Source organism: Seriola lalandi, unplaced genomic scaffold (assembly GCF_002814215.2).
Source record: "Seriola lalandi dorsalis isolate HSWRI2012SDOR001 ecotype SW California unplaced genomic scaffold, Sedor1 jcf7180002054672, whole genome shotgun sequence".
Classification (NCBI taxonomy): domain Eukaryota; kingdom Metazoa; phylum Chordata; class Actinopteri; order Carangiformes; family Carangidae; genus Seriola; species Seriola lalandi.
This window is the reverse complement of record NW_019525225.1, coordinates 2270764-2290443: the sequence shown is the minus strand read 5'-3', so window position 1 is coordinate 2290443 and position 19680 is coordinate 2270764. Positions and strand designations below refer to the sequence as shown.

Sequence of the window (19680 nt, the reverse complement as noted above, 5' to 3'; positions counted from 1 at the left end):
GGGGGGACTTTAATCGGTAGGCCTGCTGTGAGAGGAGCTGCATTCATGAAACCCCCAAAAAAGTGGCCAAAAAAGCCTCAGACTTTATATTTAAGAACAAAATCTGCTGTCAGTGCAGTAACTCACATATGTGTATGATTGTTTATTTGACTACTCACTGCTTACTGCCCATGTTCTTGGTAAACATCTATGAAAATAGTTAATTTAGGCTATCGGTTGCCAAACCATAATTTAAATTCAGAAAAAGAAGCTGCAACATCCAGTAAAAGCAAACAGTTATGACCACAATACAAATATGAAGACCAGACTTAACTGTAGTCATGAAAAATAGAACAAACAGACAAAGCTGAGGGCTTTACTGCAGAACAGAAAACAAGCCTTGGATGTTTTAAAATGATGTTGTGAGGTAGTTTCTCCGAATCTTGAAAGTTCCACAAACTTCGTGTGATTGAACGGAACCTCAAAAACGCCTGGTGGTCTGCTTCTCAAGTTTGTGACGAGACGACTTTTAGCGGATTCACATTTTTCAGTGGAGGGATAAGATTTATACTTGTGGAGTTCACGGGTGAGGAGGAGTTGGGTTGAGTTAGGACATGAAGGTGAGGCCTGTGCGAAAGGTTAAGCACAACACTGCAGAGCAAACCCATCAATCTGAGTTCAGTAACCGGAGTTCAAAATGGCGATCAATCACGCTGATCAGAAACATCTTTAACGTGAGATGATTTCTCACCGAGGGGCTTTCTATCAACTTCCCTCCTTTTTCTGTCACACAACGCTGCCTCTGCTCCTTCTTTGGGCTTTTTAGAGCAATTTGATAGTTTTCTCCTGCTTCTGACTCCCCCACCACCACAACCACCACCACCGACCCCCACCCCATTGCATTGTGGTCCATGTGGATTGAGTTTCAGAATAATATAATTCACATGGAGAGGATAAGAAGCGAGAAGGTCACACTCCTTTCATTTCCTCACAGAAGGCAACGAGCACATCTTAGAGGAGTGGAAAACAAAAGGGTGCCACAGGGGAGATGGATGTCTGCTGTGTGTGTACTGAAAGCTGAGACAGAGCAGGAACATGCCGACACCTCTGGAGGGGCCACTCGCTCATCCTCAAGGTGTTAACGTCCATATTCACATTCCTCATCCCGCTAACGCAGCCGTCGAAAAAACGTGATACGTTCTTTGAAGTCAGATGAAGGAGAGACTTATGACTTGTGGTGGTTGAAGTCATTATGTACATCGGCAAACTATTTGGCTTCATGAATAATCCTTTTTTTATGAGCAAACAGATGAAGAGAGGAGCAGGCTGAGCGTGGATCTATAACTGTAGCTGGGGCCAAATATATTCTTCGTTTGTAATTTGGAAATTTTAAAATAAATTTTAAATAAATTGAGATCACACAAAAAGAAAGTGATTATGAAGCTGACAGCCTAGAAGTAGATAATTAAACAATATTTGAATATCCTGCTACAACAAATAATATCAATAATAACAGAGGGGACAGCAGGGGCCTGTCATCGAAAGGATTACATTGATTAACTGGATTATGTTCAAGATGAATAGTATAAGACTAATTCCACATCAAACTCTACTGCAGCATTGGAGGTGTAATTACATCCTCACAACCTTTATTTGAACAGGTGGGTCAGCTAAGAAGAAACTCTTATTTACGGTGATGGCCTGACACAAGCTGCAGCAAAGTCAACAGACACGCTGTAGAACAGCAGGTAGCGACAACTTTCCCAGTGATCAGATTTAATACGAAACAGAGTGGAAGCGCTCTGCCGGAGCAATGTGCCTCCTATCTTTCTCCACAATCAAGCGGCGTACACAGGTGAAAAATAATCTTAGCTGGCTGCTCGGTGGATTTGCTCAGAAATATTGGGCCCATTTCGATCAAATTGTCTGCAAGTCATCTCAGGGAGGAAATCCGGCACCTGAAGCGAAGAGAGAGAGAGAGAGAGAGAGAGAGAGAGAGAGCTGCACAGGAATGACAATCTCAAATCTGACTTTCCATCTTCAAACCACTGCTGCTGAGGAAAATCAAAGCAATTCTGCAGATTCAAAAAGAAGGATTAAATCAGTCAGCGGCCTCCAAAAAATGATCTAATTTTATACGTTAAAGGGGCATTCTGCCATTTTTACACACGAAGTTCAGTTGAGTTGTCACAAGGAACATGTCAAGGTGGCGGTATGATGAAAAACAAGTGTTAGCTGTTAGCTGTTCCTAATGGTCATACTCAAACGCAAGGTGAACAATGCAACAATCATTCAAACGCAGGGACAGTGGTGCACACTTTCAGACAGCCTTTTCGGAAATTCTTTATCAGGGGTTTCACTTGGTTGTGCACACTAAACAAACAATTGTATAAAGGTTAAAGAGAGAGCGAGAGAGAGAGAGCTTGAGAAAGTCTAAACCCTGCTCACTTCCTCACCTCTGTAATCCTGGCCTGAAAGTCTCTGAGAGGAACACAAATTGTCAGCTCTCATGAATTTCAAGAGAAACATGTCAGACGAGTCGGCCGTCTGACAGGCACTTCAGCTGGAGCACACTGACACCTTTAGTGTGTAGAAAACAGCCCTAAATAACCGTGATTCTGAAGTCAACAAGAAGTGGGCCTTTAAGAGGCAGGCTGGATCCACTGAGTCTGACTCATAGTAGGAGCTCAAATTCAGGACATGTTGGCCTCAGCTGTTTCAAATTTGGTCTTTTTTTTTTTTTTTTGATCTGTCTCTTGTGAGTCCCCAAACTTCATGGAAGTGTAATATCATCCCTGGAGTATGTTGTTTAAAATACACATTTGATGCAGGATCACACTTTGACTGCTCTGCTCTGTTTACTGCTCCAGACAGGGTGAAACCATGTCAGATGGTATCCCTTCCTGCCCCCACCCCCACCCTTTGCTGTCTAACACACATGTACCTGTCCCACTGGTTAACCCCCCATCCACCCACACACACCCACACACACACCCGCTCTCCACACTTGAATGCACACAGGAATGAGAGGGGAATGACACAGTCCACCACATGCTAAAACCTGGCGGCCCTGGTCTGCTCTCTGCCCGACAGCAGCCCTAATGAATGGCCATTCACATACATAGACAAAAGCTCAGGCTGGATTTGTACTATACGGTGGGGGTCAGGGGTCACACATAGCAGAAACCAGAGGTGAATGCCTGTCTCTCTCTTTTTAAAACCCTGAACCACCCCGACACAGAGATTCAAACAACCCAAAAAACACGGTGGGATTAAAGAAAAAAACATGCTTACAAGAACAGTTGTTACTCATTGTTATTTTATCTCCACTTGTGCAGGTCTGAGTGTTGTGGGCCACACGAGAGCAACAGCACAAGGGGAATGAGTCAGTAACACAGAGATAATCAAAGTACATTAATCAATGAATCTAAACACTTCTCAAAGCTCTGGCAGCTTAGCCTGGCTATGGTAGCTTTGGAGATAGGAGGAAAGAGAAAAAAGTGTGTGTATCTGTGTGTGTGTGAGAGAGAGAGAGTTTAAGCTTATGCTGCGCTATAAGCTGCTCTCAGCCCGAGGCACAGGAGAAGAAAAGAACATCTCCTCATGATTAAAAGGGCTGAGGACCAGGAAGGGAAACATAGGAGAGGACAAGCTTCGAACCCTCGGGGGTAAAGGCTCTCTGGAGTAACAGAAGGCAAAAGGAAAGGCTGTGAGATGCCCAAGCTCAGAAACATAGGGGGAGTGAGACTCATTTCTCACCCTTGCAGTCTCCTGTTTCTCTCTCATTATGAAAAATGGGGCGAGGGGATAGATGAGAGGCCTGTTTGTAACAAAAGCCACCAAGACGATAGAAAAAAAGAAAAGAAATACCACCATCTCCTCAGATGTTTTATTTCCACATTTCTGCTATGATCTTTGAGGGCTTATCTCACCACAGATAAAAAACAAGACCAAGAAGCATTTATTTTTGTTGTAATCTATGAGCGCTGATGTAAAACTCAATTAGAGAATAAAGGTTTGAGCAAATCCAGAAATAATAGTGTGTCTTGACAATGGTGGAGCTGCTTTGTTGTGAGCCTGTGAATTCAGGACAGAAGTCACCAGGGTCAGACCGGAGACAGGTAAATTATGTGGGTTGCACTTTCAGGTCAGATAGGGACTTCCTGTGACGTCTATACGGTGACATCCACATGTATTTGTAGAGTTTTCAGTTCTGGTCCATTTGAAATAAGAATGACTTTGATGAGGCTGAAAATCTACAGACACCATCCGACATGTTAATAAGCTGAAAAATGAGTCTTTGATGGTAAACACTGCTGTGCATCTTTATTATGAATACTGAATACAGATTAGCCTACACACAGGACAGTAATCAAAACATACTTTTATCTATTCATCATTTCAAAGTTGATTTTATTGAGATCTTCAATATGAAGACCACTTTTCCCAAAACCCTTAAAAGGAATATCTCAGACTCTTGCATGACAATACCAGTGTTTCTGACTGAGGCCTAACATAAGTGTATGTTCGAAAAGAGAACGGATGACTTTGATATCGCAGACATTTTGACCACATTTGGTCTTTTTCAAGTGGTAGCACAATATCACCACCACAAAGCCTTTGGTGTGCACTAAGGGGATTTGAATTTATCTTATTCATCACATTTGAATGGACGTTAAATGTGTGTAAACTACACTTTAAACCTCTTTAAACCTTAGAAAATTGTAACATATGACAGAAATGCAATATAAACGTCCAAAGGAGCTATTAGCAAAAATCAGAACAAAAAACAAAAAAACATCTTCAACTGAACAATAAATCAAAAAATACTACAAATCACAAATGACACAAGAGGAAATCATTTACAAATATCATACTATGTATTTTATATCCAACATACTGTAGTTGTTTTAGTAGCTGTTTTAGCTCCATTTTCCTGATTCACTGCAGGTCTGTGAGCTACCTGGGAAAATTATACTTGGCCCATATGTCAAAAAGGCTGGTATCATCTGTGAAGAAATGCAAAGTCTTTGAGAAATACTTTGACATTTTGAACTCAGGTCCATTATTCCTCTTCGACAAGCACATGTAATAATGTGTGTGTGTGTGTGTGTGTGTGTGTATGTGTGGGGGGGCTCTGTTAATTAAACAGGAGCTCAACAATGTTGTTAGCATTCCACCCTGAAACCTATGGATACTGCCGGCTACAAGCGAGCCTGTTGTTAACACATGGTAAGAAACCGTTTTTGTGCAGCTAGCTGGCAAAAGCAGAAAGATTTTGCCGCCTGCACAACATGTGATGAAGGAAAAAATACACTAAACTTCAAAATGTCAGAGTAACCCTTTAAGGTACATTAAAATGAGACAAAGTTCAATCACCCATGAGAGATTGCTGTTTTATAAAATTGGCATTTACGTCAACAAAGATGACTGAATGGCACTGGAAGATGGAGAATACTGAATTAAAAATGGTTCAAATCAGTTATATCAAGAAAAACAAGTTTGACGCCAGATTGCTTCCTTGATAATTTTCTACGAAGAAAACCAATTCGACAGTGTTGTCTGGTCTCTGAGTCCTCTTGGTCCTTGTTCAGTCTGATTCTAATAAAATTGAGCTGCCAGCAGAAACACAGGCAGTGGAAATAATCAACCACACTCCAACAGAAACACATGGAGTTACTGAAGATTACAATTCACTCTGAAATGCCAAAAGTGCTGATATGTCTCTGTGTCTCTCCTCCGCTCACACGTAGCTGAGCTGCTGAGGGGAGAGCCAGACTGAGGAAGATGAGAGAAGCATGATTAGGACGAGTACAGCACTCTCCAAAGTCTGCATTACACATCACACCTGAGTAAAGAGGAGGTAATGTTGAAATCAAATGGGACATTAAAACGTTCAGTCTTGATGCGAAAGGTGCCTATTTAGTGATGTAATCCACATGGATTTAATGCAAGACACCCACGGTGAAAGCAGTTCTCATTCATAATTACACAACAATATGAAAACTGAGTCCATGAATTGGCACTGGCATTTTTTTTTTTTTAGTCTCCTTTGGTGAAGTGACGTTTTACTGGGTCAACAACTCGTCAACTGCCAGTTTTCAAAATGACATGACACTACAGAAACAATGTAAACTTGGATCTGTCTCTCCTCTTGATTTAGCACATGTATTGGTTCCTAACCTCTGGTAGATATAAAAACACTGAGCACAAACTGTAAAACGAGGCAGAGTCAGTCTGCACATCATCAGCTTCATTCCCTGGTCACTGCAGGTGACTAGGACTTGCCATTCTCCGGACGACTTCCTCTGATCCTCACAAGAAAGTCATCTTTAGCTGCTGATTTTTGATCTTTTTTTCTTTTTTCTTTTTTTTTTCCCCTGGTCATGAATAAAGTTCTGCCAATCTCTCTAGGAGTCTGTGTTCAAAGTGGGTCACAGGAGAGGATCCAGAGTGCTCTCAGTACATGGCTGCAACTGTGTGCTGGTGTTCACCTCTAGGTCAGCAGACAGGTGAGCTAGAAGGTCACAGTTGTAGTGCTCTTGTTCCGAAAGGTCATTGTCTGGACGCTGGAAAGGATTTTCCTCTGATGCCCGGCCAAAGTCACTCCCATGTGCAGGAGATCCCTGAATACAGATGGAAAAAAAAATCAATAATTAGACAGGAGGAAAGAAAGATATGATTTGATTGATATAAAAGTAATATTTCAGTCATCAAATTCTTGCTCTCTGTGCTTCCATAGTCTTTCATACTTAAATTGAAACGGAACTTCAGGAAATCCAGTTTGCAACCGTCACTACTAAAAGCGAGGCTGGCTCTCTTTGACCTTGTGGCCAGGAGGTGTGAATTGAAAAGTGAAAATGTTCCTCCAGAGATAAGTATCAGTTTAGATAGGAAAGCTGGCAATGGGAACTGACTGTGTGGTGATCTGGGCCAGCTGGTCCACTGAGTTGAAGCCAGCCTGCAGGAAGCTGTCTTCGTAGCGCTCCATCTTGATGGCCCTCAGCCATTCCCCCACTGAAGCACACGACGAGAGGGCTAAAGGTGCACGCTGGTCCAGCAGGGGGTAGGACGGCCTGGGGGACAGAGTTGAGAAACAAAGGAAGGACTTACACACACTGTCACAGCAAAAAAAAAAGAAGAAAACAGTGAGGAGCTTATATGGACTACATATCCTGCAGCAACATTCCAGCTGACACTCAGAGGTATAATCTGACGCTGAGTGACTGACAGGGACAAACAATGGGATTTGTCAGGGGTGGAGTGTCCGCTGCCGTATGCAACAAGCCGACAAGCAGAATGTGGAGGAAGGGAAATGGGCACAGCAAGTGGCTGACAGGTCACAGCAGGACATTAAGGTGGTACATAAGATTGGACAGTAGGAGGGTAATGTCTGTCCTGTGACTGTCAGAGCTCTAAAGGGACACCAAGGCAGAGACATTATAAAAGGACAGAGCTCAGCTCATTCTCGAGCTGTATATTCACTGTCATTGTGACCTTATTGTCTGTCAATCACCCAAACACATCTGCACTCTCACCCTGCTCCCTCTTGGGCGACTATTTTCAGTGACGCAGGGTTGCGGATCAGCTTGTCCAGAGCGCTGACGAGGTCCGTGAAGCGAGGACGCGCCGAGCGGTCCTTCTGCCAGCAGTCCAACATCAGCTGGTGCAGGTGGGTGGGGCAGTCAGGGGGAGGGGGCAGCCTGTAGTCCTGCTCTATGGCATTGATTACCTGATAGGAAAAAAAAAAAAAAGATCAAACCAATTCATTAACTGAGTGGTATTTAAATCAATACTGAGTTGCTTCAAGGGCTAAAAGATTAACAAATGTACAAACAAGAAGAAAAAATAATCACAGAAGAGGAAAGAGGCAATCTCATGATTCAGCTACTATTCAAACACTAAGACTTAAGACACATTGATTATATGAAACCTTTTTTCAGAATGCAAATGTAAAAGTTATTAAACAAACTTTTAATTAGGAAAAGCTCGGCTTCGTGCTGTGCCTAACAAAACCTCAACAATCACCGTCAAGAATTGCCTAACATGGCTTTTTTGCTCAAACTTACATCCTGGTTGCTCATGTCCCAGTAGGGTCTCTCTCCAAAAGACATGACCTCCCACATGACGATGCCATAGCTCCACACATCTGAGGCTGAGGTAAACTTTCTGAAGGCTATTGCCTCCGGTGCTGTCCAGCGGATTGGGATTTTACCTCCCTGCACAGAAATGAAAACAGTCAACACTGCAAGACTTCGCATAAACACAGTCAGACAGAGCTCTGACAAGGAACCTGAAGGGGGTAAAATAACAGTAAGTTAACACTGCAAAATAATGAACTATCACATAATATTTCAACAAATGTAAAGTGTGTGAAAGGTGTGATTTTTAAACTGAATTTGACAATATGAGCGTCAGCCCTGTGGATTCTAGTTCAAACATAATTGAAAAAGGAAAAAAAAATAAAGCATGCCGCTACTTAAGAAACTATACCATGTCATAATCAATGGCATGTTGGTCTACTTGTCAAATCCCTGTCCTGATCTCCCACTCATGTGCTAGAGCTTTGAAGATAATTTTCATTCATATCCTGCAGGCAGATTCACAGCAGATGAATTTAATGAAGAGTTTTTTAGGCAATAACTGAGGAGGATTGTCATCTCACCAGAGAGCTGGTGTAGGTCGGGTCAGACGAGTTCTCCTGCAGGAAGCGAGACAAGCCGAAGTCAGACACCTTGCACACCAGGTTACTGTTGATCAGGATGTTGCGGGCAGCCAGGTCCCGGTGGACGTAGCTCATCTCTGCCAGGTACTTCATGCCGGAGGCGATGCCGCGCAGCATACCCACCAGCTGGATGGGCGTGAACTGGCTGTCGTTCAGCTACGGAGGAAAGAAACACTTGAGTTGGAGAGGGAGGGAAGTGATGGCGTAGTTTTTTTAGTGTGTGCTCTTCTCTATCTCACACTGACCCGCAGAAACGAATCCAGAGCTCCGTTCTCCATGAACTCCGTGAGGATCATGACCGGACAGCTGGCTGTGATGATCCCCTCCAGGTGGATGATGTTGGGGTGCTGGAACTGCCCCATGATGGACGCCTCAGACAGGAAGTCCCGTCTCTGCTTATCAGTGTAGCCTCCCTTCAGCGTCTTTATTGCCACGTAGTTTTCTTTTTTCCCTGGGATCCTCAGCCGTCCTCGACACACCTCCCCAAACTCTCCTGCAGCACAGACACATAAACACCTATTAGAGCTGTTTGCTGTAGCAGTCGTTCACCACATTAAGAGGATGACTATTATCGTCAGCAAACCTACAGCTTGCTTGCAGCTAGTGGTGCCCTTTAGTTTTGAATGAGGGGCTACTAATATTGCTGACATATTTATCAGTTAATTGCTTTATTTACACGCATATATTGAATTTTGTCCAATAAAAACACCAGACAATGGTTTTAAATGTCACAGAATCAATTTAACTTAGTAAATTAGATTTATTTTTAATAATGTTATTTTGAAAGAAGAAAATCAGCAGGGCTACAAAAATACATTCAGTCAGTGAGTCCACAGAAAGAGATGACCAGTGCAAAGTTCACTCATTTATGAATACTGGGAAAAGCATACGGCTGGGGCTTACCAGCGCCAATAACCTCCTCAATCTTGACAAAGGAAACATCGATTTCCTTGGCAAATTCTCGCACCGCCTCATTCGGATCCTCATAGGTGAAGGGGTCGATATAAACCTTGACCCCTGCGAGAGAAAGACAAACAGAGTCGTGGGAAAGGAAAAGAAGAAAAGTTTAGAGAACTATGTGCAGCAACGAGCCCGTCGCATTAAATATGATTTTCTTAATGAGTTGGAAATCACTGCCGAGGTTTAGTGTGTATGCGTCCTTGATCTGTTACCTTGGCCAACAAGGTACTGGCTGTTTTTGTCGCTCAGTTCTGGATCCTTTATTCGGCTGTGTCTGCTGCAGGCAGGAAGAGATCGGGATAAATAAAGTAAGATTAGGATGGCAGTGCAGTTATCTGAAAAATGGATGTTTGACTTAATTTTTTTTGGCAAGCATTGCTAATGCTTTTTCAATGTGAAGCCAATCAATGCTGAAACAATGTGACTGTTCAGATGCAAAAACAAAAAAAAGATGTCTTGTTGAATAAAATATAAACTCTAAATGAGAAAAAAAGAGCCAAAAATCAAAAACATTGTGTGATTTTTATTTGATGATAAAAATTCTAGGATGCAAGCGAGCATAGCAAAATATGATAATTTATTGATCCCCTTTAGGAATACTCCAATGTGCAGAGGGGTCAGAGTTCAGTTCAGCTACAGACCAAATACTCTCTTGTTGACAGAGCTCCAGAGTCCTGAAGGACACTCTCTGTTCCAAAAACACCATCATTTTATTATTTTCTGACAAAACAAAAATACCCTTGTTGTTGTAAGGATTCAGTTTGCTTTAAACAACCCACAGCAATCTCAAAAGCATAATGTGTGATGACTTGCAGTAATGACAAATACCTAAGCCAACGCCTATGGTTCTGCTCTTTGACACAAGTGGCTCCATTATAATTCTGCTGGCAAAAACTCATCCCTGTAAGACTGTAACGGCCCCGTAGCTACTGGATCCCTGCCTTCCTCCATTTCTCTCCCTCTCCCACCTCATAAGCCTAAAATAGCAATAATGCACCACCCTCGGTTAGTGGCAGATCTGGGCCTCAGCCACTGGTTTGTGTGTGTGTGTTAATTGTGTGTGTAACTTTATGTGTATGTGTATGTGTGTGTGTATGTCACAAGGTCACAGCTATTGTTCTCTTGTCCTGTGGAAACAGGGTTGGGACGCCTGCATCCTGTCTCTCCCTGCCCTCTACCTCTATCGTCATCTGTCTCTCTCTCTCTCACACACACACACACACACACACACACACACACACACACACACACACTCTCTCTTTTTCTCCCCCTCTGATGGCATCCAACACTATTTACTCAAACAATGAAGCCTAAGGAAAATGTTCTAATGAGCAGGATAACTTTTAGCTGTGCAAGCAAAAGACATCATGAGCATTGCTTTGTGTCTGAACTGCCTCACAGAGAAAAAACATGGTATGGGTAACAGAGTGCAAATCCACTGTTGATAAGATATCATTTGTATAAACAAGAGAACAAAGTGGTGTAAAACTGTAAAATTGGGGTCGTGGTTGTTATTGGTTTTCGATTTCCCCGTTTTTTTTCTCCCATTTCCTGTTATTCTGTCAGCTTCTTTTTTTTTTTTTTCTTTTCGCTTCTTTCCCCTTCCCTTGTTCTCACCGTATGCAGTAAGCAGCCACCAAGACGAAAGTGACAAGCAGCAGCATCCCAACAGCGATAAGGATGCCAGGTATCAAGAACTGGGAGGCAGAGTCATGTCCTGAGACAAACAAAAGACACAGAGAAAAAAGAAAAGAAAACAAGACACACAGGCAGAAAGTTAGAGTAATGCAACGACAGAAACCGTGACAGGAAGTTTACATTGGTAGTAAAGAAAAAAATTATAAGAGGGAAAGAAAGAGCATGACAGGAATTTGTAATATTAAAAGAGGCTCGATAAAAGGACACAGGCAATAAATTCATAACAAGAAATTGAGCAGGGCCTGACTGTGCAGGGAAGAATTTAAAAAAATTAAAAGAAAAGAAAAAGAAAAAGAAAGTCTGTCTTCAAGAGTAAATGGAGCTTTTTCTTACCATCAGGCAGGGTGCGGAAGATGGTTGCAGGGCCGAAGCTGCCATAACCAGCCATGGTGCGTGCCCGGACCTGCACTTCATACTGAGTGGCCCTGCGGAGGTCTGTGAGCACGGCCTGGTTTCTGTTACTCTCTGTGTAGTGGCACTGATCCTCACTGCGTCGCTCCTAAATGAAAACGGAGTTAGCTGGACTGGAACTGAGTGTAAACCAGGAGTAAATGAGGAAATGACAGAAATCACTGTGAAAAAATAAACTCAAAGCAAGAAAAAAAAGCCACTAAAGGGTAATCAATAGGAATCCAAGTATCCTATACTTATAACTGCATATTGTTGATATGAAGTTTAGTCACACTGACCTGACCTCATGTTAATTAACATGTTGGAGGTTTACATATATTTTAAAATGGATTTCATTCACACGAAAGCATCTTGTGTCTTAGCTGTAACACTGACACAAAGTCTTACTCTCAGAAATCACATGACCATGTTTTGAGCTGAAGCAGTCTTGTTTGTCCAGAAGTTCTGCAGGTTACAGGACATTTTGGTCTCTGTTCACTTCACCTGCATATTTTGGGTCTGTGTGAGGAAATCCATTTTAATTACTGCAGCCCCCTGTTTACTACGTCTTCATTCTAATCCTGAGCCACAGTATGCGTGAAGAGAAAATAATGAAGTCTCAATAGTCACACAGAGATGAGAGGTGTTGTCGGGAAGCTCTCACCTTCTCACAGTAGCGTAGCTGATACTGCAGGATGGTGTAGTGTTGCTGCGCTGGGACTGACCAGTGCAGAGTCAGACTGCTCTCTGTGGAGTCGCTCTTGTGAATCACAGGCACCAGCGATGGCACTGCACAGGTGGCAGAACAATTATAAATACCGCATGAAACTCTGACTATTTATACCTTTCCACCTCTTCCTCTCCACCTCTTACCGTCATGGCTTGTGGTGATATTGACACTGTCACTCGCAGGGTCCTTGCCGCTGAGCTGAGACACCCCGTTGAGCGCCTGGATGGTGAAGGTGTACGTGGTGTGCGGCAGGAGGCCCCACACCTCCACCCTGCGACCCAGCAGGCCTTCATGCTCTGGCCGGTAGCTGACGCTGTCTCCGCAGGGGAGGCACGGCCCTTTGGTTGACCTGCACACAGAGCACCTGACAGCGTAGCCCAGGTCTGTTCTGCCGCCGTTGTCCAGAGGCTCGTTCCACTCCAGACTGAGCGTGGTGTCGTTGATGTTGGTGCTGATGCTACGTGGCGCCGACGGAGGTTCTACAAGTGATGGGGGAAAAAAAGCCAAAATTAAATTGCCATTCTCGAAGTTATAAATACTGGAAATGAACAAAACAATTGCCCTTCAAGCTCCAAGCAAATCATTCTCCTTAAAGGAATAGTTTCACATTTTAGGAAATACACTTATTCATATTTAACCTGCAGATATGAGAGAGTGGGATTCTCTATGTTTAATTCTAAAGAGAGAAAATGTCAAACTATTCCTTTTAATTTTGTAGCAGCAGCATTAATGTCAGACTCAGGTGTTGCAATTTTCTAAACTTATTAAAGAGACTCAGTGCAGTCATTACCGCAACATTACATATGATACATTTTCAGGTTTTAAATGCCTTCAGAAAGCAGCAGTAGTCATCCCTCAAATGTTGTCGTGTTATTCGGTCAAAAATGTCATCATATTTGATTTTCCAGTCACCGCATACCCCTGATGCAATCGCAGTGTATAAAATTCCTCTATCAAATCTAATTATAACCTCTTCTGTGTAATTTTACTGCTGCTTTACCTTCCCATGACCCACACAGACCATTTATTCACCTTTTTCCATACAAGCTGAGGACATTTTACTCAGTCTGTACTCGCAGTCACGAAGCAGAACAACGCTTCTGCAGAGGCTTTGCGTCACAACAGAAGCAAATGTGTTGCAGCATTTAACAGTTTGTCTGAAACTGGATGATAATGATCACTGTCTGAAAATTGTAAGAAGATAGCTATTGCCTCAAGCCATGCGAAACTTAACAGCAATACCACTCAGCTGCTGTGAATAAGTTTCTGTTCCTGCCAAGGAGACGGAGCTTTGTCAGTGAGCCTGCAGCTAACTTAAGTGCTAATAAGTGCTCTCATTGGAAACCCAAGTGGGGCAACATCACAGACAATCTTGAGTGCATATGAATTCTGAATTCAACATTTGGGAATGGGGATTTTTAGAGGTGATGCATTTTATGACTTAACAATCAGAATCCACTTTATTAAAATCACCACGGTTGTCATAGCAATGTAAAACACTTATTTTCAGGGGGAAAGGGCCGCATGATTTACAGATGGCACGGCTTTTGCAATTTTGCATACAAATTGAAAATGAAAGTGATGTGCAGACCTGCACACACAATCCAGTACAAAAACAGAATATGTAATAGAAATGGCCTGATTAAGTGATTAATAATTAAGATAAAGCCTTTGTAATTAAAGTTATCAGCAATAATAAAATTGGTGGATGAAAATTCTGTATTGATATCACATCTACAGAGAACAGAAAACAGCCCCTATGCTGAGTGTCACATTGTTTCACTTCCTCTTTAGGGCCAATTCAGGAGAATGCACCGAATTAAAAAGTCCCTCTCATTCACACGTCTAACGTGTGGCTGAATTGAAATTCCTGAATCCGCATGGAGGTGTCACTTGGGACCATCAATGCCTACTTCACTTTGGAGAGAAAGCCCAACCCCCAACAACCTGTCACAAAAGACATGCATCTCAATGCCCAGCCGTGGGAGAAAAGACACAAAGCAGATTAGAGGAGCCAGGCTAAATGACACCAGAGGAGAAGAGAAACAGCACCAGAGAGGGTGAAAACAAAGTGAGGAAGAACGAGGGAAGGTAAAGAGTGAGAACAAACCAGTGGATGCTTGTGTTGCTTAGCACCTCCCTATTTGCATGTGGATTCGTGCACAAGTACTGTTGTATGCATACTCACTAGTACATTGGGTGTCAGGAGTGTCAGATTCTGCACGTAGGTATCCAGAGCGACATGCGCACACCGACTCCCCTCTGATGGCGGCGTGGCTGAATCCTGGACAGTCAGTGCACTGTCCCTCTGTGCCTGACTTGAACTGACCCACAGGACAGGCTGAGAGGGGAGAACAAATTACACATTGAACAAAATCTTCTCACACACACTATGTCGACACAGACCAGGGTCAAACTGAATTTGCAAATACATTTCTGTTTTTTTTCAGGGTACTTCGGTGCCAGATGGTTGCGGATTGACAGACCAATCCATGTAATGAGTGCTCTTAACTGAAGACAATCACAGTAATAAATCTCATAGTAATAGTCTATTCAGTGAACACACACCATTGACATACTGCTTATCATTGAATTTACCTGATTATATCTGAATGACAAAACTAATGATTAAACATGTGGGAGTCCTTACAAAGAACTACCTTTGTTTATTGATCCAAATATTGTCTCCTCACTACAACCAAAAACTTAGTTGGCTGAGAAAATCAAGGTACATCTAATAATGGAAAAGTGTCAAACATTCTCAGACTGGAGGATTTTCTGTTTTTCTCTGTTTTATTTATTTTTAAAAAACCCTAATGACTATATTAACTGATAATTATAACTGTCATTAGTTGTCCTAGTCTGAACCCATTCTCCTCTCAGCAGCTACACATTAACACCATACACACCGGATTCAATATACCGACACCCGTCCTACGCATGAATGTGTAATAAGCTGTCTGTCACCTAACGCCACATACATTCACCAGCACCTGCAGTGTTTACTATTCTGTGCTCACTGTGGCAGCTGAAATGCCACTGTAGCTGCTGAGTGAGAGAAATAAAACAATAAACTTTCACACCAAGTGGAACATTGTTACAGTCAGAACTGACTTGTTTCGCAGGGTCAACACACTGTGGCCGACCTTTTGCCACAGGAATTTCCCACATCTGAAACAAGTTAGTGGAGTGTGGTGAGCACTGCTGTATCCCTCAGCTGCTCAGAGGTTTTTATATATATATATATATAAAATATATATATATATATATATATATATATATACACACACACGTTAGTGAGTACTTCTTTGCCAGGAGCATTCGTCCACCTGACAGGTGTGGCATATCAAAATGCTGATTACACACCATGATTATGGCACAGGTGTGCTATGGCCACTGTTTATGTTTATGGGGAAGTGGTCTTCTCCATTCAAATAACATTTTGACCACACTGCGTGTGTATACACACACACACACACACACACACACACACACACACACACACACACACACACACACACACATATATATATGTAAAGAATATTAATAACTTTATTTATATAGCATCTTTTAAAAACATAGTTTACAAAGTGCTTTGACAAATGAATCAATGACAGGACAGAAATAAGGTAGAGTTACAGAGGGAGGAAAAACAATATATATATACATATATATATAAGATTAAGAAATCAACCTGAGTGCTTTTGAGACCCGGACAGATAGCGCAGAGTGAGAACAATTGATTTACAGCAACAGTCTCTATTGATCACTAACCAGTGTTTTCACATTTGACTGAGATCAGCTGTGACAACATTTAGCAGTTGCAGCAGTCCATGCTAATCTAAGTAATTATTTTGTTGTGCTATCCTGAGTTCTGGACTTTTTTTATTATGATTAATATTAATCATTTTTGGAGTTTATTGACAGCTGTTATCATTTTGTCATACCTTCAAATCTATTTAGGTGTCATCATGTAAGTTCTGTATTATGGACACACAGGGAAATATACGCCTCGCATGTAGCAGTATTTATAGCCAGTTACAGCTTTACTTCAAAGATGTGGTTTAAACCTACTGATTGATCTCAACTAGAACACTACATCAACTTGACTGCATTCATAAGTTTTGCATTCGAGGGTTATGTTTGACCCAGAAAATATATGTATTGTCTATAGGAGATGTTGGCATTGCAGCAAAATTAATTTAATTTTAAATCTAGACGTCAATTTCATTTTCTGAAATACGCTGCCAATGAAGCAAATTAACTGTTCAATCTTGTTATAAAGGCAATTTCCTTTATGGTCTGGTGAGTGTTTTTTCCTCACAGCTCTCTTCAGTGACATAACACTGGAAATGCCAACCCCACTTCACCAGAAGCAAAATGTTGGAAATTATTTTTTGTTATGAAAAATCATTATACCTCCCACTGAGATCAAACTGAATCCTACTTTCAAACAGCACACATTTTCTTGAGAAAACGTACCATTTCTCCTTGTGTTTCTGTGTTTAGCGCTCAACGATTTCCCATGTTGGCGTGATGTGGTGTGTGTGCATGCGTGTCTGTGTGTGTGTGAGTGCGCACATGGGGGGTGTTCTTGCACGAGGCTTGTTAATTGGTCTCATTAAACAGAGCTGCTGCACGGCTCCTAAGAGAATCATCCTGCTTCTTCCCTCTTTTTTTGTCTGCTTTGCTTTGATGTTCTCAAAGCGATATGATCTTTACCCCAAGCAGCCCCCACCCCCTTGCTACCTTCACCTCTTGTGCTCCTTCTATCTTAGCCGAACCATGAGTTGTCGCAGCAGTAAGCCTTTGACCCTGCTCTTCCTTTCTGAGATAAGTGCTGCCCCACCTGACCTCTCTCTGTCCCCTCCGTGTTAAAGATGTTCCCCTCCCTCATTAACTTCCTCGGTTTCTCATTTCCTCTCCAACGCTTGTGACCCTCTCGCAGCAAAAACCACCCTCATCTTACCATTGTTTTCTTGTTTAGTCTGCCTGCTCTGCTGCCTATGTGGGTGTAGCCTATATAAATACATACTTGTATATGTGGTCTAACTTTGCCTCCTTCTTACCTGTACATCGTGTGTGTCCCTCAGTGGGCTCAAATCCTGGTAGGCAGGCGCAGGAGGTTGTTGGCTGGCCTACCCACTGGCCATCTTCCCCGCAGAAGAGCTTCGGTGGCCGAGGTCGTGGCCCCTGCTGGGCGGCATGCTCCACACACACTCCCTGTGCCTCTTGCACAAGAGTACGGGGGACAGTCTCAGGGAAAGAGGAAAGAGCACTAACCAGGGGAGGACACTTTTTGAAGAACACCCTGACAGACAGCAGGGCCATGCAGGCGCCCTGAGCCTGAAAAGCCAAGTAGAAGCCTCTCTTAGATAGAGGCCCAAGTCTTAAGGTCTTCACATTAAATTTCCGCTCCCCACCCTTCCTCAGTAGAAAGTCTGCAGCCACTGTGTCCACCTAGGGCAGGAAGTAAGAGGAAAGATCTTATGTAATGGCCAGATTCCAACACACAGTATGCACTCTAAAAAAGAACGAGACTGGTGGTTTTGCATTTAGCCATTCCATCCCATTAACTAAACATCACATATGCTTTACATTACTGAATACTTTCCACAGCATCCCACTGTGATTTTAGATTGATTTACTACCTTCCTGGCATCCATTGTTTCCCATTTGTTACAGTACGCTTTGAGCCTCAACTTGCAGGGACTTGCTCGAGAGAAACGTAATTCATCACAGTGAACATTTCATCCCTTTTATTTTTCTGTCACAGTTACATTATTAAGTGGCAATGAAGTTGAGAAGCAGAGACTATTTTGAAACCTCTCTTTGGTGGTGTGTTATCATACAGTAGATAAAAAGCTAAACATGTAAAACAACTAGTAAAGTTTGTGAATGAAATGTGGACAAGAGAGATTTACTGATATTGACTAATGGAAAGACAAGAACTTTATGGACAGAATTTCACACCATTTTTTTCCAATTTGAGAGTTAAAGGGATATTCCCGCAGTTTAATACTGCACTTCCATTAAGTTTGGGCGAGTCACATTTAAAAAAAAAAAAAGATGCAGCAGCAGCCAAAATATCTTTTCTTTTGATCCCGAGTATGGGTAAAAAATACTGGAATCTACACTTTGCATGATGCAATTCAGTAACCTATTTTTTCCATCACTCTTTGCCTGGTAAACAGCCTCATGTTTTAACCTCCACACCTTCAGTTTGTAGCGAAGCCTGTCTGTTACAAAATGTAAGTTTCAAGATCAATTCAAGATAACCTGGGTGACATCATCAGGCTTATCTGGGACTGAGATCATTAATTAGAGCAGCAACATTTAGTTGATTAATCGATCGGAAAATTAATCACCAGAAAAATCTGCATTCTCGTAAACATTTTATGTTTACAGCTTCTCATATGAGAGAATGTATGGTTTTTCTTTTTCATATATATTTCATGCTTAAAGATATCATTGAATATCAAATATCATAAGCAAATTTATGTTATCGCTTTGGGCTCTGTGTGTTTAACATTCCACACTTAGTCAATTAACTGATAAAGAAAAATATCTAAATGAATTATGAGACATGGCTCTCACAGGCTGAGTGGTTCCAATAGTGACAAAAAAAACTGATCTTTTTCCTTTATGTAAAATGGTGGTGGAGTGCCCATTTAATGCAGAAATTCAATTTTGTTATGTGTTTGTATGTTTAGTAAATCAAGATATTATTTAAGAAAAATAATTCCTGAAACAACCACGGAGAAACAGAAATAATGAAATGAATAAATAATAATGATTTCCTATATATGAGGCTGTCAATCATTTGTTTTGACCTTTCGAGGGTGGAAGTACCTTGGTGTATGGGTTCTCCATCCAGGGTGGGTAAGTGGCCGTGGCCTCATTGGAGTCGGCCTGGTAGTAGTAGAGGTTAAAGGTCTCCTTACAGCTGCGGTGGTGGGTGCTCCTGGAGGAACACTCCATCATGGTGAACCGCAGCTCCACGTAAACCTGAGACGCTCCTCGCCGCTGGATGAAGCCGCTGCGCAGCCAGTGGCTGGATGAGCTGTCGGTCTGACAGATCTGATAGGTCCTCACGCTGTTGTTCTCCTCGTCTAAACCGCTTACTTCCTCCCACTGAGAGCAAAGAGGAGAACAAAGGGTTGCCAGGTTGGACATTAAAATGACATATGAGCCCGAA

At 42.2% G+C, this 19680-nt stretch overlaps 1 protein-coding gene across 2 annotated transcripts in view; it reads right to left on the bottom strand.

Annotated features, from left to right (window-relative positions):
* Nucleotides 1-4278: 4278 nt before the first annotated feature.
* Nucleotides 4279-19680, bottom strand: part of ephb4a (eph receptor B4a) — a 37304-nt gene continuing 21902 nt past the window's right edge. The window contains exons 3-18 of one of the 2 annotated variants that reach the window (XM_087178001.1): nt 19335-19616; nt 17552-17942; nt 14671-14823; nt 12626-12961; nt 12417-12541; nt 11696-11861; nt 11282-11381; nt 9877-9941; nt 9608-9721; nt 8950-9197; nt 8645-8860; nt 8049-8198; nt 7518-7711; nt 6897-7055; nt 6474-6605; nt 4279-5757 (exon numbers count right to left, since the gene is read on the bottom strand). In XM_087178001.1, coding sequence (XP_087034127.1) covers nt 6497-6605; nt 6897-7055; nt 7518-7711; nt 8049-8198; nt 8645-8860; nt 8950-9197; nt 9608-9721; nt 9877-9941; nt 11282-11381; nt 11696-11861; nt 12417-12541; nt 12626-12961; nt 14671-14823; nt 17552-17942; nt 19335-19616 — 2808 coding nt within the window. In that variant the 3' untranslated portion in view covers nt 4279-5757; nt 6474-6496. Of the gene's footprint in view, nt 6606-6896; nt 7056-7517; nt 7712-8048; nt 8199-8644; nt 8861-8949; nt 9198-9607; nt 9722-9876; nt 9942-11281; nt 11382-11695; nt 11862-12416; nt 12542-12625; nt 12962-14670; nt 14824-17551; nt 17943-19334; nt 19617-19680 lie in introns of both variants that reach the window. The other variant, XM_023421481.2, reaches the window with a different exon arrangement.